This window comes from Serinus canaria, chromosome 15 (assembly GCF_022539315.1).
Source record: "Serinus canaria isolate serCan28SL12 chromosome 15, serCan2020, whole genome shotgun sequence".
NCBI lineage: Eukaryota > Metazoa > Chordata > Aves > Passeriformes > Fringillidae > Serinus > Serinus canaria.
In genome coordinates this window covers 1691761-1716966 of record NC_066329.1, presented here as the reverse complement: position 1 = coordinate 1716966, position 25206 = coordinate 1691761, and the positions used below count along the sequence as shown (strand labels likewise).

Genomic DNA, 25206 nt, shown 5'->3' with positions numbered 1-25206 from the left:
TCGGTGGTTAACAGAAATAGGTTTTAATTAAAAGCTCATTATTGAGTTGTCGTGTAGCATTAGTAAATAAAAATAACTTTTACAGCCTAGCCCTGTGACTCAGTAAATGGCAATTGAAAATATTTGACATCACTTTATTTAAAACAAAATTGACGAATATTACATTTTTGATTCCCTGTTTGCTCCAAATGAGCTTTAAATCTAAATAAATGGTTGTCTGTGGCACTGTGGTTATCATTCAGGTCCAGAAGGAGAAATAAGTGTGGTCTGCAGTCTCAAAATCATCTCCATTTCACTTGTGAATTGTTGCGGCTGGGTGGTTTGGGCATCTCCTGTGGGATGGGGTTTGGAATAGCTACTGCCTACATCCATTTCCTCATTCCCAGGTGGAGGGTTAGTGGAGGGATGCTCTGCTCAGACCCAGCTCTCTCCCTTCTGCCTTCTCCATCTCCGTTTCAGTGAAGAGATGTCACGTTCTCTCATTAAAACTTGATTCTAAACAGGAATAAGTTCACTCTCAGCACTTTTTCCTGGGGCTTGGTCCCCTTTTCCCAGCAGTCCTTGGGCTGTCATGTCACAGCAGGGGCTCTTGCCTCTGTTTACGTCCCTGGCATAGAGCTAACACCTAATAAAATTATCTGCAAAGCAAAAAGCCATTTTCTGTGTTATTTACGGATAAATTGGTGCAGTAAAATACTCTGTGAATGTGAGTCATTTCTGCAAGGTCGTGCCTTAACCTCATCCCATGGGTGGGGTGTGCAGAGACTGCTGCTCTGGGTTTTCCTGGGAAGCAGCTGAGCCTTGGTGTCCTCTGCTCACTTTTTTGTGCCCTTATTGCCCAGCCTGATCACAGCAAGAGCTGAAGCTCCAGGGGTTTGTGTTTGTGATAAGGAGAAGGTGAGATCTTCATCTGTGCCCCCTGAGCAGAGACAGGTTCTGTCCCCTGAAGTTTGGGCACCTCCCTGTTGTCCCAGGAGAGCCTCTTGTGTGAGGAACCTAAATATTAAATTAAACTCATCTCTCTTGTCTCCCCTCTACCACATTTGACATTGTTGGAAGGAAAAACATCACCTGACAATGTTTTGGGGATCTCTTTTCTGTGCAGACCCCTGACTCAGCCTTCTCTGTGCAGGATGCTTGCACCCCCTTGTCCTTTGCTGCTCATTTTTTAGAACTGTGGGATATCCTGAGCTGGAGGGACCTACAAGGATCATCCAGCCCCCCCTGTCCCTGCCCAGATCCCCCGCCAATCCCACCCTGGGCATCCCTGGTAGTGCTGGCCAAAGGCTCCTGGAGCTCTGGCAGCCTCAGGGCTGTGCCCATTCCCTGGGGAGCCTGGGCAGTGCCCAGCACCCTCTGGGAGAGGAACCTTCCCCTGATCTCCACCTAAACCTCCCAACGCAGCTCCATTCCCTGGCTTGCCCTCCCTCCTTGTCACCCCTGATGAGAGAATCAGACAACCCTTTGCTCAGTTTTGGAGCTGCTTTATCGAGTGGGGAGCTGAGGAGCAGTTGTGAAACTTGACAGAGAGGTTATGCTCCGAAATAAATCGCGCAGTTGCCTGCGAGTTGGAAATGACTCCCGGTGCAGGTTAATAAATAATGCAAACCCTGTTAATAGATGCCAAATGCGCCGTCTCCGCCAGAGAAAAAGATGATGCCAATAATCTGGGCTGGAAATACTCAGTTCTAGCCACTGGCTGGAGAGTTTGCAGTGTTAGTGCTGTTAATTTAAAATGCTTTGCTGATAGATTTTAACCGCTCTGTACTTAGCAAAGAACACAAACAGCTCGGTGGAGTAACAGCCTGTGTATAACGCGCCTCATTCCCGTGTCCCTTCTGCAGCTCCTGAATCCCTGCAGCCACCCGTGCTGTGATCCTGCTAATGGGAAAGGAGCTGCAAATGTCAGAGGTGATGCCTGCAGCAGAGGGAGCATGCTGGAGTGACGCATCCCTCTCTGTCCTGACGGTCACATTGAGGTTATCATGATGTAGCTTTTTGCTGGGAGATGGAGCTTTGTTACAGCATCGTGCCAGCCGCCCCAGCATACGGCTGAGAAGGTTTTTTTCTGCTCTGAGCTGCTTAGTTTTGTCTTCAGGAGCTCAGAATGGCTTGTAAAATCATCTTTGTGCTTCAGGTGTCACGAGTGCTGTGCAGGGAGGGGATGGTGTGACGGACACAGTGTGGATGGGAACGGCCAGCCTGTCCTGGCTGTCGCCTAGGCTCTCTGGACAGCAGCTCTGTCCATCCCCTCATGCCCTGGAGGGGCTTTTTATCTAGTAGTTTACAACCACAGAATGTGGCAGTTAATGACACAAAGCCTGTAAAGTATGGGTGAGGAGGGCTGAGGTCCTGGATGTCTGTAAAGCAGGTGGAGTTCAGCTGTCAAAAGATGCCACTTGAATGCAGATGGTTATTTTAAGTACCGAGGTGTGGAGGGAAATCATGTCTGTTGGAATAAAGGTGGCTGCTGATCATTGATATATTTAATGAAGGTAATTCAGCACAGTTGGGGAGGATATGTGCTCTGTTATGGCTGGAGTCTTGAGCATTGTGCAAGAATGTTAAATGTCTATTCCTGCCACCACAGAAACGCGTGGTGACAAAGCGCTGGTGTAAAATGCAGCAGCAGAAGCCTCACTTAAAATACAGTCCCTTAAAGAGGGGCTCATAAAAAAAGGAGAGAGAGTTTTTAATGCAGGCAAATAGTGGTAGGGGAAGGGGAAATGGTTTTAAACTGAAAGGGAAGAGATTTAGGTTAGGTTAGGTTAGGTTAGGTTAGGTTAGGTTAGGTTAGGTTAGGTTAGGTTAGGTTAGGTTAGGTTATGAAGAAATCCAGCTGTGAGACCCAGGCACAGGATGCCCAGAGAAGCTGTGGCTGGTCCTGGATCCCTGAAGTGTTCAAGGTGAGGCTGGACAGGGCTTGGAGCAGCCCTGGGATAGTGGAAGGTGTTCCTGCTCATAACAGGGGTGGCACTGGGTGGGCTTTAAGGTCTCTTCCCACCCAAACCATTCAAAATTCCAATCACCAGGTAGAAACTGCACAAAGCTCCTGCTTTAATCCGCAGTGCTGCTCTTCAAAACAAACTGGTGGTTTGTGTTTTGAGAGGAAACCTTTGGGTCCTGTCAGCTCTTTAGCACGGTTTGGGTACCTGAGGTGATTCAGTGAGGAGTCACAGCCAGTGGAAATTCCAGGTTTAACACACTGATCCCATGGGATGTGGAGCCACGTCCTGCTGCCATCAGCAGCCTGGCCTGGGAAGGTTTGGTGCAGGCACTGCTGTGCTGAGACTGAAGTACGGTCTTAGAGAAGGAAAAACAGCCCATAATGCTTTATACAAAGCAGTTTAGTGAAGAAATAGCCTTTTGCTGGCAGCCTGCTTTTATGTGCCTGCAAAAATGGTACCAAATAGCTCTTTTAATGGGCCTCACTCTGTTTTGTCTGAGCCCTCGAATTAACCTCCCACTTAAAATCATAGTCAGGAAAAGATCTTCTGCAGTCTAAGCCATCCTGTGCCGAGCTGGAGCCCATCCCGGGGGCTGGAGGATAGTGAAATGTGTGAAATTAGGGGGGTTATAATTACAGCACTGCCAAACTTGCTGCTCCTGGCGTTTTGACCCCGAGGTGTTGACAGCGCCCGATCCGAATCGCGGCGAGCGCTCCGGGGGTGGTGTTTGTCGGGAGGGTGGCGGCTGCTTTGTCCTATTCCGGGACTGTCAGCGCGTGTGTCTGTGCTCTCCGGGAAGGGGGAGAGCAGTGACGGAGTCATCACTGAAAGGCAGAGCTTGGCTGAGCCGGGCCTGGCTGTGCCCACAAGGCGGCAGTGGGTGACAGCGGGAGCGGCCCCGGCGTTAATATTGATGCGTCCAGGTGGCACCAGGATTGAGTTGTAGTGACAAGAGAGTGCGCGAGATCTGTTTGCCCAAGGGCTTTGGAGTAATGGCCGTATGTCTCGGTCCAGCAATTGTTTTCAGCGTGCAGATGGAAGACCAAAGTGGCTTTGGCATATTAGATTCACGTGGTTTATGTCCCTCTTCACCTCTCTGCCTCCCAGCACCTCCCGGTTTTATGAGCAAACTTGCACAGCATCATGGATGCAGCTGCAGGATTGCTCCAAGGACATGGTCCTTGAGCAACCAATTTTCTCTGCTCCTTGGCTGCTTCTGTCACCAACATTTTCAGCAGAAAATGGAGTTTAACTCTATCAAAATGTGCTCCCAGAGAACTGCTGACTTCAGTGGTAACGATGGGGATTTTGGAGCTCTTTTCTCCCTTTTGTTCGTGCAGGGTCGCTGGCTCTGGATGCTCCGTGCAGGGATTGTGTCACTGCTGATTTTGTGGCTCCTCTCTCTGAACCCCTGGTGCTGATGGTGGTGCTTGTGCAGGGCTTCCTGGGCCTGTAGGGAGACACAAAAAAGCCACCAAGGGGCGGTTCAAAGGAATTTTTATTCCCTGCAGCCAACAGGCAGGAACCTAAACATTTCAGGAGCCTAAACCTGAGCTCAGCAAGAGCCTAAATGACCCCTTAGTTTCCCAGGGCAAGAAACAGGGGCTTTATGGTGTCATTTTTTGGAAAAGGGTATCAGATTTCAGTTTCCTGCTGAGGGAGGAGCTGGTGATCTGCAGATGAGATCAGATGGAAGGAGATAACATGTGCCTCCTTAGGGTGTTTTCATGTCTGTACCAGACACGTTCACAGGAGGTTTAAAGTTGACCTTGAGAGGTGAAAACAATGCATTTGGGTGAACAGAAAGAAGTTCTGAAATCCACCTTTATAACTCTGCTTTCCTGTTTGCTCTCTGGCAGGTGAAGTGGAAAGGGAAGGACCTGTTTGATCTGGTGTGCAGGACACTGGGACTGCGGGAAACCTGGTTCTTTGGGCTGCAGTACACGATCAAGGACACCGTGGCTTGGCTCAAAATGGACAAGAAGGTTGGAACCAAAGTTCACAAAATCCCAAAATGGTTTGGGTTGGAAGGGACCCTCACTGGACCCTCAATGCTCATCTCATTCCTAGCCCCTGCCATGGACAGGGATATTTCCCTTGAGAGGTTGTGTGGGATGACAAAGGAAAAATGTCCTTTTGTCTTTGCATGCCTGAAGTTGTGTGGTGGGTGAACTGGGACAGATGCACTTAAATCCCATCTCTGTGGTATCTGGGGGTGTCAGACTGGGAAAAACTGGCAGAGATGCCCCATTCCAGCATCTGTGCACACTGAATCCCCTGGAGACATTTTGGGACACAGCCATGCTGGGGTGCTACACTTAGGGGTGACTGCAAAGCAAATGAAACCTAAAACTCTCTCTTTTGTGCCTCTGAACACAAAACCATCAGCAGAAAAGTGGAGTTGCCTCTTATTTTGTTGTTGAGAAATACAGAGAGCTTGGGAGGAGGGAAACCAGAGTGAAAAGAAGATGGGGATAAGGGAGGAAATGCTCCCCAGATCTGTGAGGGGAAGGGTTTGGAGGTGTCAGGTGTGGCTTGTTCACATCCAAAGGATGTGACACTACAGCCAGATGGTCATGGACACCAAGGGAGACCTGGGTGTACCACCTCTCAGGTTTTAAGGTTTAAACCAACATTTAACTGGGCAGTAGCAGAGCAAGCTGGAAAGAAACACCAGTGAGATAAACTCAGTGCAGGAAAACAAGGAGAAAGTCAGGTGGTGGCGCAGCAGGATCCAACATCTCTCTGCAAGTATCAGGAAAGGCAACAAGCACGTGGCAGATCAGGATCAACCTTCCCTGTCTCATTTCTCATGCTGTTTGTTTCTGCCTTTTTTTGTTCCCTTGCATCATTAGGAGTGTCAGAAATGTTTGTTTTCTTTTTTTAACTACGGTGTTTGAACTATTTAGGTCTGTTCTAGATGTCTAAAAGTGTCTGACAGAATATGTGCTCATCTCAACAGAAGGGAGCTGGGTCTTGCCTTGAAAAAACCAAATGGCTTTTGTATCCCACAGGTCCTGGATCATGATGTTCCCACAGAAGAGCCCAAAACTTTTCACTTCCTGGCCAAGTTTTATCCTGAGAACGCAGAGGAGGAATTGGTCCAGGAAATCACTCAACACCTGTTCTTCCTGCAGGTAGGAGTCAATACACTGCTATCCAACCTGAGGGAGAGGGAGCCAGGATGAGCAGAAGGTCCCAGGGTCAGAGAGCTGGTCAGCAGAGTGTGCTCCACATCCTTATGTTCACACCTCTCCAAAGGAACTTGTCTTTAGCAACAGAAACTTCCAAAAATAGGTGAAGGATGGTTTTTGTGGAGGAAGCAGCTTGCCCAGACTGGCAGACCTCTGAACTGGCAGTCGAGAATGATGAGGTGATCCATAATATCCATGGGGGGTGGCTCAGGGACAGGGATCTGTCAGCCAAGGGCTCATGTCCCTCTGCAGGGTGTGGGATGAGCTCTGCTGAGGGGTGGCAGCTGCCCTTGGACGTGACAGCAATGTTGTGTGGAGCAGGGCAGTTTGATCCTGGAGAGCAGAGTGCAGCCAGCCTGTTCCCAGGCTGCACAGCAAAGTTCCCCTCCTCACCAAACAGCCTTCAGGTACCTGGAGCAGAAGAACATCCCAGCAGTTCAGCTCTCTGATGGAAAAACAGAGAAGGGGATACCTCACAGTCTCACCTGCCCCAGGAACTCCTGCCCTGCAGTTAAACCTTTAGAAACTCTGGTGAACACATCTTGGTTGGGTTTTTAATTTAGATTATTCTACAAAACTTTGTGTCCTGAGAAATCAGTTCAGCTGATGATGTGGCAATGCTGCATGACTGGTAACAAGGAGCTGCTATCACAGGAGCTCTCTTTCAGAGACATGATCAATTTTCTGCCACAAAATCCATTTTCTGACACATTCTTCCTCAGAAAAGTGTGTCAAGCATGGTTACAGGGAACAGAGCCCTCCTAGGCAGACTCCTGGGTATTCACTGGGATGTTTCAGCTGCTCTCTGGCTGTTAATTTGAGGATAAATTACAAAAATTTTTTAAAAGTCACTCATTCTTATGTTTTTTACACCAAAGTCAGGACAACCTGGATTTGGGAATACCTCTGTAGCCTGCAGTGTGTCCTGCCCTTTCCAAGTGAGCTCAGCAGCCTCTTGATACTCCTCACTTTTCCAAAGTCCATCTTTTTTCTTTAGAACCAAAAGTGTTCTAAATGCAAAGTATTCCTGTTAATTTCCAAGCTCAGTCTCGTGCACTGGTGTCTCTGTAGGGTTATTTCTGAATGCCTCATTTGCCAGGAGCTTTATCTACGGTGAGGAAAAATGCTGTTGGCATCTTTGAGAAGGAAAATCAGAGAGGAAAAGCCATTCAAGCTGCATTTTCTAAATGCAGACCATGACTTTGCTGCTGGGATTTGTGTGCTGAGAGGAACCTGGGCTTCTGAATGCGTTTGGGAAACAGGAGCACATCTAAGCTTGTAAACTCTCCTGTTTTTTATCTTGATGCAGCAGAATATCTGCTGTGATTATGTTGTACCCAACTTTGAGGACTCAAAGCACGTTATAAATTCAAATTGATGTTCCTGCATCTCCAACAATCCATTTAAGCCTCCCAGGAAATCGTAGGCTTTTTAAATTTTTTTTCCCTCCTATCTTTAATCAGGAAAATTAAGTGTGCCAACCCAAAAAATATCGAACATGACAGGTTTAATTTTTGAATGCACAGGAGGCAGGGGAGTAAAGCTGTGGCCTCGGGGAGCTGCACGTTGGCTCTCCTGGGAGCACACGGGGTTCTGCCTGCTGCTGAAAGCTCTGCCACAGAGGTGACCCACAGCTCTCTATGCTGGGATCCAAGGAATTGGCCTCCAGCACAGGTGAGCACTGACTCACAATGAGGCCTGAATGTCCCAGAGCAAAGCTTGCAGTGCTCAGAGACTGCTATTTTATTTAACAGCGTGGCTGAATGTCCTATCAATCCGTAGCTTGTGCCTGAAGAGGTTTTATCTCTGTGTTTACATGCAAGGTTCCCCCCCACCCCTTTCCTTTAGCAACAGGATAAAGCTGCTGTCATTTTCCACATATAAATTTAGCTCTTCTCACCAACCTGTCTGAGAAAGGTGGTCTGTGAAAGCCTGAGCCCTTCCAAGCCACCAGAGATTTCCTGGGTCTGGACTGTGATTAGTGTTAGGAAAATTGTTAACTCTGGGTGGTTGACAGCTCGAGTTAAAACAAACTGCAGCCATCTGCTGTGACAGTCATGCTCTGGTGTGCTCCACTAAACGTGTGCTATCTGTCCTTTGCTGCTCTGTGTGCAGGTGAAGAAGCAGATTTTGGATGAGAAGATCTTCTGTCCTCCTGAAGCCTCTGTCCTGCTGGCCTCCTACGCTGTCCAAGCCAAGGTAGGCAGCAAGGCATGCTCCAAGGGCCTGCTGGGCTGGTGTTGATCCAGGTGCTTTGTGCTGGAGCCACTTCCTGGGGAAAGGGAAGGCAGGGAAAGCTGTGAAAGCCTGGGAAGTGAGGGGGTTACACCAGCACTGCTGCCTTCTGCACGTGGCTGGTTCCTGGCTACTTCCAGACATTGGATGGATTTTTGCTTTCTCTTTCCAGGACTCCTTAGCAAATGCTCAGCTCATGAGCTGCAGAGCCTGCTTGAGTGTGGCTTACTGCTGGAGCAGGTGAATTCCCTGAGCCTGAGGTTTTTTGGATCTCCTCCCTGCTTTTGCCAGTATAGCCAGAGGCAAAGCAGCCATGGGACTCCCAGCTCCACTGCTCCCTCAGAATACTTATCTTGATAATGACTTTATTTCAGTGCTACAACTGCCACATCCATTTTATTGCATTGTGAAAGGGCTTCTCCTGGCTTCTCCCTTTATCTTGGGTTTGATCTTGGGTGTTTGGCCTCACCAGACAGAGGGAAAAGTCAGTGTTCATTGAGTTCCCCTTGTTTCTGTGCTTCATTCTGCTCTGGGCCCAGAGTAGGTGTGTTTTGCTGAGGATTTATTCCAGGGGACACTGCTTTCCAGTTTGGGGTGTGCAGCCTTGGACAGCTTGCCCAGGGCAGAGACTCCTGGGGTGGAGGGAGCAGGGTTCGGTGGCAGGGACATTGTTGCACTCAAGAACATAATTTCTCCCTGTGTATTCACAACATGTGCTGCTGCTCAATTAACAGCTCCTGGAGCTCAGCTCCAGTTTGTGTGTGCAAAGATCCTGTTTTGGGAGGGAGAGGATCAACTGCAGTCTGAGCACTTCCCAGCCACGTTGTCTCTGCATCTCCTGTTGGTTCTGACTCTGGGTGGGGTTTTGGGAGGGTTTGGCTCACAGGAGTGCAGGCAGGTGGCCGTGCCCTGGTTCTGGCAAGTCCTGCTGTCCTTGAGGAGCATGGCTGTGGGGAGGTTTAGGAGGAGCATCTCTGTGGGACCGTCTTTGCTGGCAGTGCAGGACAGGGGGTTTGGCCCTGTTGCCAGAAGAGAGGGCCTGATCCAGGCTGGTTTTTTCCTTTGGCCATGTAATTTTCTCATAAGCCTTCAGCTCACACTCTGAGTAGAGCCCTGGGTACCATGTTCTTTGATGGAGTTAGAATTTACAAGAAATTGGTGTTTTCTCCTCATAATCAGAGTATTGATGAAACCATGTTTTGTTCAAGGGACTCATCAGCTGGGTAAAGAAAAGTTGCTTTTAGAAATGTTTCTGTTTGTGTGAAACATTCATCACTCTTATTAGAGTGCATGAGTAAACACTTCCTTGGCTTTCTTTCCATTGACCTGAGCTGAGGATACATAGGGAATGACTTTTCTGGCTGCCAGAATGAATAAATGTTGGGTAAATATTGAGCTCTGTTACCTCATGGCCGGGACAGCTCCTTGGGTACAGGCTGTGACTTGGTGCAGGTCGGTTGTGCTCTCCTCTTTGTCCCCCCTTGAGTGTCCTGGGGCACTGGGAGGAGCTCACTTGGAGTCAGAGCAGTTCTGACCATGCTGAGATCAGGAGAATGTGGAGCAGGGATGACTCTTCTGCTTTTCACTAAAGGACTTTTTCAAACATCCCTTTCCTTGCTGCCCCTCCAGTCTGGGATTCCCCTCCTCTTTCACTCCCAGCAAAGGTGGAAGCTGAAAGCACATCTTCTATAGGGAACTGGAAAGAAGGATGTTGCAGGTCATCTCCTTCCAGTTGAATAGGATAATGATGTCCTTCCTGGACAAGAAAGCAGGCAGAGAGTGCAGTAATTTCACTAATAACGTGCTGATTTGCATGATTAGGGGCATAATAGCTTGACACAGCAGTGTGTGTGTGCATCCAGCAGCCACTTATTGGCAGCCAGGTGCTGCTGGTCCATCCACCCCAACCTGAGACAGCAAAGGAAACAGGGGGGTCGTAAAAATAACAGCTTATTTATTTCTCTCTCGTTGTGTTCATTTGGGGAATTACTATGTGCTTTCCCCTCCAGCCCTGTTCAAACCACCCACGTGGCTTTCAGAGGTTGGAGGTGGTTCAGGTTTTAAATAGCTGGGAAAGACGTGGGATCAACTGGAAAAAAAATGGGAACATCCAGGAGGTTCTTCTATTTTTTGCCCCTTAAATGCGGGTCGTTGCTGTGCTGCAACTCTCTCAGCACTTCAGATCTTGTAGCACAGCAAACAGCTCTTTAATTATTATTGTTTTTCCCCCAAACAAGCAATGCTTGGTGTTAATTTGTAGCTGAGCATGCCTGTGTTTATCCAACAGTCTAAGCCAGGCGTATGAATGTGGTAAAGGCAGTTCCATGCCCAATCATGAATATTAATCATACAGTTCAATTAACAAGAGCTGAAATTCCATGACAGTTTGAAAGTAATGGTTTAATTGAAAAGGCCTTTAGAAAGTACATTTGCAAAATCATTTGAGCCAACAAATTCTGCAATACTTAAGCCATTTGTTGATTTTTGACTTGTGAATAATTAATGTTCTCATCCAGACTCCCCTCTCAGTACAAATATTCCTCTGGGACACGGCAGTATTTTTTAGCACATGAAAAGTCACATAATCCATACTTAGTCTTAGACTTCCACAGAAGATCACAACAGAAAATAATCATGTTAATCCTATTTACTATTATTTTCATCACCTAAAAATGATTTACTTGCTGCCTGTCCAAAGTTGTTGGAGTTGCTTCCTTCACCAGTGCCACGTTTTTAATGCTGCTTCCTTTGGAGGGAGGCTCAGGGGCCGTGTACCTGCAGAGTGCTGCATCCTGAGGAGCTCCAAGACCTTGGAAGGCAGAGAGTTGCCCCCGCTCTCGGATGAAATCCAGGCTGGTTTTGTTCTATTAATTCAAGTCTGAGTCAGTGTTGGTTGTTGTTACATGCTCCTTTTGCATCTGCATTGGCTCCAAATCAATATTTGTGTCTTTAATCCCCACGTGTTGTCTCCCAAGTGCAGAGGTGAGATGTGTGTAGACTTTTGATGCTGAGCTCTGGTTTTGGTGCACGGTGTGAAGGTCCTGGCAAAAAAAGGAGGCTGAGAGGAAAAGCCTTCTGACTTGTTGTATGACCACCAGGTGCCTCTTGGTCTTGAGTTTAAAAATTTTGCACTTCACCACCATTTTGCACTTCCTGAGTGAAGGTTGCTCAGAAGAGCAGGGAGGGAAGGTTGCTCAGAAGAGCAGGGAGTGAAGGTTGCTCAGAAGAGCAGGGAGGGAAGGGCTGCCCCACTTGCAAAATGAGCGGCTTGAGCAAACGGAGCTGTGTCTCGTGCAGTCGGGCACTGTCACCTCTATCACTGCAGAAGTCCTGGTTGCCAGGTGAGGGAAGTGTGGAAGTCACAGCATTCCGTGTACGTGCCTCACATGCTTTGTTCCTCTCCCCCTGAATTTGCTGGGGTGTTGGAGGAGCCGTTTTGCAACGTTTTCCTGCCCTCTGAGGCTGTGCAGGAGGTAAATTCATTTTCACATGCACCGCAGGGACACACAGCTCTTCAATCTGTTAATAAGCAGTTTTCTTTCTCAGTCACTTTATATGCTGCTCAAAGAGATGTAAATCTAAACAAATACCAGTAATTAGTGGATGTGCTTAACAAATCTGAATTGGATTCCATGACCCAGTTGAGCAACAGACCTCTGACAGAAGAGCCACCACCTGCTTGAGAGGAATCTGTCAAACTCCTCTAATTTTTTTGATTTTTATTCATTAGGGTGATGAGCAGTGACAGAGGAACTGCCATCTGCCTAACCTGGATCACTGCTATCCATCAGTTTTTGGGGACAGGTCTTTCTCCATGTCTTATTTCTTGTTCCGCTACCTGGGGAACCACAAGGACCTCTCAGCTATAATCTTGCCCTGCTTTGAGGGAAATGTTAATTAGGACATGATAATGAGAATAGAATAGACAACCATCATCTGCAGCTGGACTGATGGAGGACATCAACTGGTGATGGTCATCAGCTGAAGTTGTGGCAAGTGGTGGAGTGACCATCCCTGGAAGTGTTCAAAAGCTGAGCAGATGTGGCTCCTGGGGACCTTAGGGGTGTTCAGTCACAGGCTGGACTTAATTTTGAGACCTTTTCCAACCTTAATGATTCTGTGGTGGCAAGAAGTTTTGTTCTTCTCCCAGCTCTGCTGCTTGAGTAGAAGGAAGTTCTTTGTTTTTATTAGCAATGAAATCACAAAGAAATCCAGAAATTATTCACCTTAGAGAGCAGCAGGCTCTGTGCTCGTGGGGTGAAGGGGTGAGCAGGCTGTGTTTGCTGTCTCTCAGGGCTGGCTGTGAGGGGGTGGAGAGTTTGACTTGCCCTTGTTGTTAACGTGGGGTGGGCGTGGTGTCTGTGCTTCTCTCCAGTACGGTGACTACGATCCCAACGTCCACAAGAGAGGATTCCTGGCACAGGAGGAGCTGCTACCCAAGCGGGTAAGGAGCTCAGCAGCGTCGGGGAGTTGGTGTCCAGGCTGTCCGGAGGCTGGACGTGCTGCTGGGACCTGTCTTGGTGTTTCTGGCTTTCTTGCTGAGCCAGGAGCAGCGCTGTGACCTGGTCTCTGTCTCCCATCTATCCCAGGTAATAAACCTGTACCAGATGACTCCAGAGATGTGGGAGGAAAGGATAACAGCCTGGTACGCGGAGCACCGCGGCAGAGCGAGGTGAGCTTGTGCTGCTGGGCTGGGTCAGGGCCAGTCCCCTCCCCTGGGGAATCACAGGCTTTGGGAAGCTTGGGCAGGCACTGGATGAGCTCTGTCTGCAGGTTAATCCCAGCACATCTCTGCTGAAGCCTCGGGAAGAGCTCAAAGCTTTTGTTGATGGCTCTGCTTCTGCCTTGCTGTCCCCTGGTCAGTGTCGGGGCCTTCAAGAGAATTTAGGAATGATGCAAAGTAAGGACTCACCTGCATCAGGGATTTGGGAGAAGAAATAGGAATTCAAACCTTATGGCTGCCTCAGGTGGCAAAATGCTCCTCTTGGGGGATAAACCTAAAGCCATGGATCTGAAACAGTGGCATCCCAGCCAGGGATTTCCTATTTATGCTGAAAGGATTGGGAGGTGAACAAAGCCAGGCCTGGAGTGCTGCATCTCAGCAGCCACTCAGATGCTGGCAACTGCAGAGTGAGATTTGCTCTTGGACTTCATTGATCCTGCCAGCAAAGACAGGATTGACCTGTGTGATAGAGACAGTCCAAGCTTTAAAGCCTGGTGAGTGCTTAGGATCAGCAGGAGCAGCCATGTCCCTCTCTGATCCTCCCAAACACTGTTCCTGCCTGACAGAGATGAAGCTGAAATGGAGTATCTGAAGATAGCCCAGGACCTGGAAATGTATGGCGTGAACTACTTCGCCATCAGGGTGAGTTGGGTGGGTTGGGGGTCCTGTTTTCCTACCAGGGTAATCTCCATGTCCTGGAGAGCCAGAAGAGCTGGGAGGTGGCATCTGGGGACCCCCACCTGTGCTGAGGGGAGGCAGCAGCTCCTGGTACTCAGTGCTGGGTCACTGCTCAGGCCTGGCTGAGGAGGGAACAGTGGTTCACATCTGACCCTCCCAGTGATTTCTGCTCTTTCCTTTCCTTCTGCAGAATAAAAAGGGCACAGAGCTGCTCCTTGGAGTTGATGCCTTGGGTCTTCACATTTATGACCCAGACAACAGGTTGACCCCCAAAATCTCCTTCCCATGGAACGAGATCCGGAATATCTCTTACAGTGATAAAGAGGTATGGATGTGTCCCACCTCCTCCCTGAGAGCAGTAAGAACACAACTGGGATTTAAAATTATTTCTTTTGGCTTCTCTGTCTGCTGTGCTTGCTCTCACCAGCTTAGCTAAGGGCAGCTCAACTCCTCCAGTTGAAACCTTAATCCAAGCCTTCCTGAAATTGTGCAGGAGTGGGCGTGCAAGGGGTCACTGGGGAGCTGGTTCTTCTCTTTGGTTTCAAACCTTCTATGTAATAATCTTTTCAAAAACCTAAAATTGCTGTTGATGTTCTTAGCCCAAATACCAGAGTTCAGAAGTTAAAATCTCTTTACTGCATATATTACAGTATTTATTACTGTGGATATATTCTGTATTATGGAGTACAGGGTGATGTATTCCTGGGGAGAAAAGCTCTTGCCATCTCATTACATCATCTTGGGTTTCAGGCTGCTGGGCTTGGCATAGCAGCTGGAATCTTTTTAGGAAGTTGAGCAATTTAAGCCCACTGTTAGAGAGTTATTTATTAAATCCAGAGTCTAAATATGGGTCTTTGGGATTGTTGGCCCCCAAACCTAATTGAGAACAGAAGTGCAGTTGGCTGAGGAGGGGGAACTGAGCAGCTCCATTTTAAGTCTGAGAGAGCTGCTCACAGAAACCAGCTGCCTTCATGGTAAGGAAGAGAATTAACTTCTTAATTAAAAATGGTTTTCTAATCTAAACATGATATTGATCAGGGAAGCAGCTAAAGGTTTCTCATCAGCTGCATTTATTGCATGTCTTGTGAAGTTTCATAAGCAGTAAATCTGTGCTGGAATTGTCTTCACTTGCTTTACTCCTTAAAGAGCTTCACAACTCTGCAGAAAGCCCAGCACTGAGTGACTTCCAAAGCTCCCCTGCCTGTCACAGTGCAGTGGGAGCTCCCCAGAATCCAGGAGCTGACCCCTGCCTAAGCAGGCCTTGCCACAGGACTGTAGCAGAGCTCTCTCCAGGGGAAGGACAGATCCCTTCCATCAGCCCAATCATCTCTGTTATCAGGTGTCCACAAGCAGGTCTGACCTGATACAAACAGGGCCAATAGCTGGGAACAGCAGCTCTGCTGCCGCCACACTGGGGTTTATCCCTCCTAACAAAGATTGACTGTTCACACAGGGCTGAAACTCCTCTCCCAGCACATTCCTGCTGCTGCTCTCAGTGACTGCTGGGGGCCCTGCTGGAGCTCAAATCCAGGGACGTTCATGCATGTCTGCTTTTGTGAAAGTCTTAAAAGATTGGCTCTTAAACTGCCAGAGCAAGGCAGTGCCAGGACAGGGCCCTTTGCAGGCAGGGCCGTGTATTGACAGATCTCCCACTCTAATGGACACACTCTGTCTGCTCCAGCTCCTCAGCCCGTTATTTCTGTAGTGTGTGGGGGAGTGATGGAATATGTGTGTGTCTCCTAAAAAATGCCATCTTGCAGAGCACTCCATCTCTTCAAGTACCCTTTGGATAGTGCAGAGGCTTCTCTCCATCCAAGGGCTGCATTACCAAAGCCCTTGAGGGATTTGTGCCACCACTGGGCTCTCAAGAGAGCCTCTGTGGGAGGCTGTGGAGAGGGTGAAGCCAGGCCATGGATAGGGCTGGCTGGTTGGTACATGGACTGTAAACACAACTTAGAGCCAGGGAATAATAGTTTGAATTGTGGGGAAATCTGAGTTCTGGAGAAGAAAATGCATGGAAAATTCTTCTGAGGAGCTCTTGTGAGTGGAAGTGCCAGTGGGAAGGGCAGCAGCTCATTGCTGTGTTCCTGATGCAGCTCTCCTGCCCTTTTAACTCCCTGACAGGAGAGTGCAGCCAGGTGGGAGTCGAGCTCTTCTCCCAGGTAACAAGTGACAGGATGAGATGAGACAGCCTTGACTTGTGCCAGAGAAGGTTTAAGATGGATATTGGGAAAATTCCTTCATTAAAGGGCTGTCAAACCCTGGCCCAGACTGCCAAGAAAAGTGTTCAGAACACTTGTGGATGTGGCACCTGGGGACGTGGTTTGAGGGTGAACATGGTGCTGTTGGGTTGACACCTGAATTTTAGGATCTTGGAGGGCTTTTCCAACCTCAGTGATTCTGTGGTGCTGAGCTGGTTCTTCCTGCCTTTGGAAGCATCCTGAGTTCCCGCTGTGGTTTCTGTGTTCCCTGCAGCTCCCAGGAGAGCAGCACCTTGCCTGGGGAGGTGCTGAGCTAAACCCCCACCCCTGCAGGGTTCTCTGCAGAGGACACCAGCTCCTGTGGTCCCCATGTTTTCCTGGCAGGAGGAACAGTTGTCTCCTTGGCTGCTTTTGATGCGAGTCCTCTTGCTTGGCTCAGAGCCACGGGGACGGCTCTGAGCCGTGTGTCTGACCCTGCTGACCTGCTCTGAGCCAGAGCTTTCAGGAAGAATTTTATAGCTGCCTTTTTATTAAATGCACCACTCTCTGATAACTCTCTCCCTCTTTATTTTTTCCTTTTCAGTTTACGATTAAGCCATTGGACAAAAAGATTGATGTTTTTAAATTCAATTCATCAAAGCTGCGTGTGAATAAGCTGGTAAGTGCACACACAGTCTTTTTTTACTGCCTGCAGCAGTGGGTTCTGCAGAGAGTGTGAGACAACGAGCTTTTGGGGCTTTTCCTTTGAGAGGGAGCTGCTGCTGTGTGGTTGTGGTGGGGTGTAGCAGTTTCTGCTCACTGAGGGAGGGAAGGGGGAGACTCAAGACAAGCTGCTCCACAGAACCTCTTCCCCTCCCCTGTTTTTGTGCTCCTTTTTGGAGCTCTTGGCTCTCAGCTGACCTAAATAGTGGAAACACTTAGTAAATACAACTCTCAGCTTTGCTCAGTTCCTCTTTCTTCCCGTGTGGATCTTTCCCATTCTGCCCTGTGTCATAGCTTTCCCTGTTTTGGGAGGCACCTTTGCCAGAGTCCTGGCTTTTCCCCCTCTGAGGACACTTTCCTGGGACCAGGATGGTCTGCATTGAGCTGTCCATGTTGGAGACCAGCTTTAGCTGATGTTCTGGATTTGGATCTGTTGTTAGGTCACACAGGTACCTTTGCTGTCCTGTTGTTGGCTGTGCTTTGTATTCCATAGGAAATGAGGCTCCCTCATTCCCTGCATCATCAGGTTCATAATGCTGAAATCTTCAGAGAAGTCATTTGTGACTTGGGTTGTGTCTGCCCCATCCCTGAAAGGGTTCCAGGCCAGGCTGGACAGGGCTTGGAGCACCCTGGGATAGTGGAAGGTGTCCCTGCCCATGGCAGAGGGTGGCACTGGATGATCTTAAAGATCTCTTCCAATCCAACCATTCCATGTTGTTGATTCTTGTGATTTTATGAAATGGAGGAAGAGCATGTAAATCAGTCCTTTAGAAAAGAATCCAAATTTAGAACCCTGCTTTTATTGCTAAAAAAATCTTTTCACTCCTCTGTGTGCCCACCTTGTGCTAACCCTCCTCTAGCACTGCCACCTCCCTGGTCCTCACCAGAGAGAGAACCACACTGGGGCTCAAATCCCTTCAGCAAAGGCATCTGGAGATGCCCAAGCAAATTTTGGATAAGCCTTCTGCTTGTCCAAATGGAAAGTGGTTTTCCTTTCTTTTTTTTTCTTTTAATTTACTTTTTAATCTCAGTGCCTTAAATATACACTGGGGAGAAGGTGCAAGTTCATCTTGAGCCTAAAGAAAGGGGGCAGTGAGGACCAGGGAACCAGGCAGAGCTGTAGAAATTTTTTATTTCATTATTTGGCCTCTTGCCTTTTTAGAGTGGGTGTGAAACAACACCCGTGCTGTGCTGGAAGCACAGAAAATTGGTGCCTGCAAAGAGCTGCTGTACCCAGGAGCTGGTGTTTGGTGTGGGACCTGGCTCCCTGCCCCTCCTACAGCTGTGAGAGCTTGCAGGGTTGGAGCTCAGTGGGTGGAAGCACTAACAAGCACCAAATCAAAGCAATTCTAGTGGTTTTGTGTGTCAAGAATACAAACCACCTCGTTGCCATCACGCGTACAGCTGTGTCTCTCTGCTCTTCACCCCTGACTGCAACAGATTCTTCAGCTGTGCATTGGGAACCATGACCTCTTCATGAGGAGGAGGAAGGCAGACTCGTTGGAGGTGCAGCAGATGAAAGCACAGGCCAGGGAGGAGAAGGCCAGGAAGCAGGTGAGCCACATGTCCCATAACCAGTGAGCCAAAATCAGAAATGCAGGCGGGCTTGGGAAGGACGGGTCTCTGGAATGGCAGCTTTGAGGGAAGGTCTAGTGAACATTTTTTAGTAGCCTGCTCTCAGCTCTCCAGTCATCTCAGCTTGGCTCTGCAGGTTGGTGGCAGCCTGAGTCCAGCCCCCAATTTGGGAACAAACCTGAGAGGATGGGAGGGAAGAGCTGCCCTGCGTGTCTGCAAGTGCGTGGCAGGCTGTGTGTTGGGACAGTTGATAAATCAGGGCCTGTGAGGGGGAGCTGTGCTCTTCGGTAGCTCTTTGGCTCATTTCTAATTGCAGGGTGATGGAATGCACAGGCTGTGCAGCCTGGAATGCTAATTCCACGCTGGCCTCTCTCCGTGCCGCGGGTCAGCCCAGGCGGCCGGCACGGCGCAGCGGAGGCAGCGGCGTGGAGCCCACGAGCAGAGATCAGCAAATTGAATTGTATGAATCATTGTTTTCTGCTCGTAGACCTCTTCTACTCACTGAAACCCACACAGCTAATCTGAGCACTGGTGCTCGGAATATAAATGGCCCTTTGGCAGGGAAGCCACTAGAGAGAAGGAAAAGCCAGAGCAGTCACTGCACCCAGCAGGGGCTTGTGCTCATGGGTCTGGGTGTTACTGGGTTTGAGCGTGGCCACAGAGGTGCTTGTGTGGGGTGGAGCTGCTGAGCTGGCCTGGAAATGGGACATGGCTTGTCCTTCAGGAACCTCTCTCAATCCTTTTGTGGTGCTGAGGTGCTCAGCTGGGCTGAAGGTAGGACATGGCTTCTTCTTCAGGTACCTCTTGGTGTTTGTGTGATGCTAAGGTGCTCAGCTGGGCTGGAGGTGGGATGTGACTTGTCCTTCAGGCACCTCCTGAGGCAGTTTTCCTTCATGTAGCTCATGGAGTAGCAGGAGAGGTCTGGACTTGAGTAACTACAAGCTCCCCTGGGCAAGAGGGACTTTGTGCTTCCCACAGGGATTCTTCTGGTCAGTAAGGAGTTGGCACTATAGATCCATTGAGGTTGGAAAAGCTCTCTGAGGCCTCCAGCCATCAACCCTTTACCACTGTGTTCCTAAGCCATGTCCTTAGTGGAGCAGAAGGTCCTTGGAAGGAGCAGCACGGTGTCCAAGTGCTGACAGCCTCAGGGATGGATGGTCAGGCATTGGAATGGGCTGCCCAGGAAATTGGTGAAGTCACCATCCCTGGAAGAGTTCAGAAGTGCATGTGGCACTCAAGGATATGGTTTTGTGGAGTACACAGTGGTGCTGGGATAATGGTTGGGCTTGGGCTTAGAGGGCTTTTCCAACCTGAACAATTCCACGAATCTTTAAGTTTTACAATGTGTGAGTTTTTGATGTGTTTGGATAACACCACACCCAAGATCCTGTGCTTGTTTGGCTGCTGGAAGAGGTGAGGGCTCTGGGAGGGAGCAGCAGTTTATGGCTCCATGTGAGCTCCCAAATCCAGAGCACTTGGGCTCCATGGGAAAGGTCAGACTCCTCTGTGGGCTGGCTGCCCTGTCCTGAGTGAGCCACTGTGCTGTCTGCCCTGCTCCCTACTCCCTCCCCAGCATCCACAGTTGTTAACTGGTTTCAAATAGTCCTTTTAGATCAGGAATTCTTGTTAATGGGAGTCCTGAGCGGGATGCAGATCATAATGATAATTAATGAGGGGAACCTTTAATGGAAGGAAGCAGAACGGTTGGAACAGTGGGCGTCTCGCTTTCAGAGCACAGCTGGTGTCCAAGGAGTAGAGAAATGTGGCTTGTCTCACTTCCTTCCCTTATTAAACCCAGCAGGTCTCCTGTCCTGGCTGCAGCGTGGATATTTATAATGCCCCATCCCTGTGGGACTGGAGGAATTAAACTCAGTGTGTTAATTAGCCCAGTGGCTCCCAATGGGCTCTAGGCTGGTGAAGAAGCAGTCCCTGGGCACAACAACCCTCCCGGCATCTTCTGGGAAGAGCTGGCAGGTCCTGGTGGCTTGGATCTTCTCCTTCTGGAGAAGCACTGCTGTACCCTGCAAACGGAGAGGGTTTGTTTTATCCAGGAATTGCCAGAGATGGTTGCACTCTGTGTGACCTCCCTCTGAACGAATGGAAGTGAAGGTTCCAGGATGCTGGGTTTGATGTCTGATAAAAAGGAGCAGCTATCCTTGTCCTTCAGCCCCTGCCATGTGCTTTGGTGTTTGGGAGATGCCCTCAGACTGTCCTTAAGCCCAGCCCTGCTGTAAGAAACTCCAGAGAGTTAAGTTGGAGATCTTGAGACCCACTTGCCCTGGTCTGGCCTGTGACTCAGCTTAGGAGGGCACTGTCTGGGGACATTGTCACCTGCAGGCAGCTCCTGTGGCCATGCTGTGAATGACAGCCTGAGCAGAGGATGGGAATTGTCTCAGGACTGGCACTTTTCAGGGGAGCATCAAACAGGCTGCCCAGGGCAGTGGTGGAATCACCCTCCCTGGGAGGGTTAAAAGAACGTGTGGATGTGGCACTTGGGAACATGGCTTAAGGGTGGCCTTGGCTGTGCTGGGAGAACAGTTGGACTTGATGATCTTGGAGGTACTTTCCAACCTAAGTGATCCCATGATTCTGTTCTTTGGTCAGGTCACCCCAGTCCAGGGGCGTTCCCACTGTCACTAAGCAGAGAGAAGGCAGCAGTGCTCTGACCTCACCTGTGACTCTTTCTCATCCATGGAAAACCTTCCTCATGTGTGTTTTTCTCCTCGCTTTCCCCAATCCCTTTTTCCCAGATGGAACGACAGTGCCTGGCACGAGAGAAGCAAATGAGAGAAGAGGCTGAGAGGACCAGGGATGAGCTGGAGAGGAGGCTGATGCAGCTGAAGGAGGAGGCAACCATGGCCAACGAGGCTCTGGTAGGTCCCTGGTAGGCCATTTCTCGAGCACTGCAGCTGCTCCTCACTCTTTCCACTGTGGAAGCGTTTTTGGAAGTGCTTATGACTGCCCTAAGACTGCTCCCAAACTGCTGCCAGTGGCCAGTGAGCAGCAGGCTGGATGGAGCTATTTCATCTGCTGGGCTGCCTGGGAGGAGCACAGAGAGGATGATTTGGGACAGAGCCTGGGCACATCCCAGCCTTGGCGGCAGACGGCTGCAGGCTTTCACGGAAGGGAGGGATTCTATGGAGCGTGTCGGGGCCCTGCTCCAGGGCTGTGGGCACATTTGGGGAGACATTGGCTGTGCTTAATGGCTTCGTGTCCTGGAATTGTCAGATGAGGTCGGAGGAGACGGCGGATCTGCTGGCGGAGAAGGCGCAGATCACGGAGGAGGAGGCCAAGCTCCTGGCTCAGAAGGCAGCCGAGGCCGAGCAGGAGATGCAGCGCATCAAGGCCACGGCCATCCGCACCGAGGAGGAGAAGAGGCTGATGGAGCAGAAGGTGCTGGAGGCAGAGATGTTGGCACTGAAAATGGCTGAGGAGTCGGAGAGGAGGTCAGAGGGTACAACCTTGCAGCTGCTTCTGCTTTGCTTCCCACTCCCTTCAAGTTATCCCTCTGAGTTATCCTCCCTCAGCTTCCCATGTGTGTCCAACAGCAAATGGCTCTTTGGCCCAGGTGGTTTCCCTCTCCAAAAGCCAGCTCTGCTTTTGGATGCTTTCTGCAACCCTCCCCTGCATTCCCCAAAGTATTCAACCATGTTAATAACACTTGGGAGTTGTTCTTCCTTTGGATGGTAGATCTACATTCCCTTTTCTCTCCTTACTCCTTTACTTATCTCTCAGTTGTTCAGTTCTCCTTTCCAGTCGTGAGGTCTGTTCCAGGTTAGCCTTGAACAGAGACTTTGCTCCTTGTTAAAACTGGTGTTTCCATCCTCCTGATACTCAAGCCCAGGTCCCACTGTGAATGTGGCAGTGAGCAAGTAAAAGATCAGCCTTGTTTCCTTCCAGCTGATTACTCCTCTGTGTGCGAGCCTGCTGGGTGTCAGCCCTTCTGCTCGGATGAACTCAGCCCTTCTCTGTCTCTTCTTGCCTATTCCACGCTGTGATCCTGCTTCTCCATCCTCTCGTTGCTCCTGGCTGCAGTCTGACATTTGCTGTTTGCTGTTGGTCCTTGCAGGGCAAAGGAGGCTGATCAGCTCAAGCAGGACCTGCAGGAGGCTCGTGAGTCGGAGCGCAGAGCGAAGCAGAAGCTCTTGGAGATCACCAGCAAGTCTTCCTACACAGTAAGAGAGATCTGTGTTGTAATTCCCAGTTCCCTGCCCTCCTGTGTAGCCTGGAGGAGCCTCCTTCTCCATCCCAGTCATGGAGGGGGTTGAGCTGTCTCTGCTGCTCAGAAATCCTGAGCAGTGCTTGCCCTTTTCATCCCTGCATCTCATCCAGCAGAACTTCACTATGCTCTTTTTTTTTTCCACCCACCTCTTGCTACGAGAGCAAAGGAGCTGCTGGTGAAATTAAAGCAGCAAATTTTAAACCAATCTAGCAGCCGTGTCAGAGCCACTTTGCCAGCACGTGTGGAGTGCACCAGCTTAGCCATAACCTTTAAAAGAGGGTTAAATATGCCCTTATTCTTGTTAGGTGGGATGAACTCTGTTCAGAACCTGTGAATTCATTCTTTGGACATAAACTGGACCTTCATGTGCTGGAAAAAAACTTACTTGAAGGGAGATTATTCCATAATTGTCCATTAAGAGGATTTCACACCTTCCTCTGAAGCATCTGGTCCTTGTTCCTGCTGGGCACTGAAAAGCCAGACTAGATGACCAGTGCTCTGACTTGTCTGGCAGTTCTTTTCCTCTGCTTCCCTAATTGTGCCTGCAAACCCCATCAGGTGCCTCCAGCCCTGCAGCTCACACCTGTTCCTTCCTGGCCTGGGGAAAGAGAAACAGCATCAGGAATAGGCTTGATGTGGGAGTTATGGACAGGCCAGCACTGAGGTTTGAATTTGTACCTGCAGGCTCCTTCCCCCTTTGTCTAGAAACTTTATAGGAGCAGATTGGAGAGAGGCTGAGATAGAGCAACTTTTCATCCCAATTCCCTGGAGTTCACTGCAAGAATATTTGGAAGCTGTTAAAAATAACAGTGATGGAAAATAATCAGGTGCTCTCAGCTCTGGGACACTCAGTCAAGTGAGTGCTGGATAAAGCCCAGCTTTGGAGTGCTCCTTCTTTTACAAGTCACTAGAATTCTGGGATGCACCAGCTCCTTAATTCTGGCTTTGACTTGTGCACAGGGAGGCACTTGTCCTCATTGGAACTGTGCTGCCTGGTTACACTAGGCACTGTGGAATTTGGGCAGCTCTTGCCCACCATGTTCCCTTGTATTGCCATGTCCATCCTTAGTGAAACCAGCAGAGCCCCAGCTCGAAGCCCTTGTGCTGAAATCCCTGTGCAGGGGAGCAGCTGGGTGGCTGTGCTCTCTGTTCCTGTGGAATTAGAGCCTCATTAGGGGAATGTTGTGGGATTGCATGGAGCTCAGCTCAACCCCTCCAGCTGCATCTGCCTGGAGGCAGAGCTGCCGCTTCCAGACACATGGAGCTGTGTCCTCTGCCTTCCCTAAAGAGCCCTGGCCTTCCAGACACGGCTGCCAGTGCCTGCTGGGAAGGGAAATGCTTTTTTTCTCCCCGTTTTGGTGTCAGGGTCCCTTCATGCAGCTGCTGCTCGTCCTGCCCCTCTTCCTGCCCTGGGATGAGGGCTGTGCTGCACAGCCTCCCTGGCTGTTGTTTTCAAGGTCAGGAGGAGGCTGGTGTGCCCAGCATGTTCCACCATATCCAGGTGAAAACACCTTGCTGAGATCTTCCATCCTCTGTTACACTTCCCTGGATTGCCAGCACATGGGGGGACCCTGTTTTGAAAGCTGTTTTTGGGAGACTTGAGTTCCTCAGCTCTGATGAACGGTGCAGGATTCCCAGCTGGGACAAACATTGGGCTTGTTCTTTTCCATGGTCCCACACTTGTGCTGTCATCCCCTGACACTGGGAACTCAGCAGGACTTCACAAGAGCAAGAGAGGGAGGGATTGGATGGATGTAGAATCATTTAGGTTGGAAAAAACCCTTCAGAGACGGAGTCCAATCCCTGACCTAACTCTGTGCTGCAGAAAAGGCTAAAGAAACAGTTAAATATATATATTTTTCAACTTTTCAATCTCCAGTCTTGGTTCTTTAAAGCTTGTTTCAGTGTCTTTTTAGTCCTTGAAGCCCAGGCTGCTTTTATGATGTCACTGGTAGGTGATGCATGAGAAGTGAGATGTGGATGTGAGTCTCAGGCCGTCAGGGCTTGGAGAACGACTCATTCCTGACGGACTTGGCCGCAAATCTTTGCCTCCCTCAGTGCCCTTCAGGTGCCAGCTAAAGGCAATCACCTCCTCTCTGATCCTGTGGGAGCTGTAAGTGGCTGCTCTGGGCTTGCCCAAAATAAAGGCAGTGGCAGCACGAGGAGGAGCTTTGCCTGCAGGGGAACCCTCCTGACCTGCTCTATGCTCCCTCTGGATCCCACGTGGTGCTCTGTATTCCAGAGGGATCCAAGGGGTGATGCTGCCCGTGTGCTGCTTGCCTCTTAACGGCAGGAAACTGCTGTAGTGCAGGAACAGGGCTTTGCAGTTTGTTCCAGGTCAGGGAACACATATGGAAAAAGCTCCCTGTCCCTTTTACCCTGTAGCCCTGGATTAGAAATAACAGCACCTGCTGAAAGAGCTGCCCAGGATTGTTGCTAATGGCAGGGAATCTGCAACAGGAATTCTGTCCCTCTGCCCTGCTCAGGTGAGACCCCACCTGCAGAGCTGACTCCAGATCCAGGGTCCCAGCACAGGAAGGACCTGGAGCTGCTGGACAGAGTCGAGACGAGGCCACACAGATGCTCCAAAGGCTGGAGCCCCTCTGCTCTGGAGCCAGGCTGGGAGAGCTGGGGGTGCTCACCTGGAGAGGAGAAGGCTCCAGGGAGAGCTCAGAGCCCCTTGCAGGGCGTGAAGGGGCTCCAGGAGAGCTGGAGAGGGACTGGGGAC

At 49.8% G+C, this 25206-nt stretch overlaps 1 protein-coding gene across 4 annotated transcripts in view; it reads left to right on the top strand.

Moving 5' to 3' along the window:
- NF2 (NF2, moesin-ezrin-radixin like (MERLIN) tumor suppressor) overlaps nt 1–25206 on the top strand; it is a 46930-nt gene that overhangs the window by 6489 nt on the left and 15235 nt on the right. For all 4 annotated transcript variants that reach the window (XM_050980467.1, XM_018916399.3, XM_018916395.3 and 1 more), the window contains exons 2-13: nt 4808–4933; nt 5963–6085; nt 8258–8341; nt 12753–12821; nt 12967–13049; nt 13667–13742; nt 13969–14103; nt 16563–16637; nt 18122–18235; nt 21007–21129; nt 21485–21702; nt 22326–22431. In XM_050980467.1, coding sequence (XP_050836424.1) covers nt 4808–4933; nt 5963–6085; nt 8258–8341; nt 12753–12821; nt 12967–13049; nt 13667–13742; nt 13969–14103; nt 16563–16637; nt 18122–18235; nt 21007–21129; nt 21485–21702; nt 22326–22431 — 1332 coding nt within the window. The remainder of the gene's footprint in view (nt 1–4807; nt 4934–5962; nt 6086–8257; nt 8342–12752; nt 12822–12966; nt 13050–13666; nt 13743–13968; nt 14104–16562; nt 16638–18121; nt 18236–21006; nt 21130–21484; nt 21703–22325; nt 22432–25206) is intronic.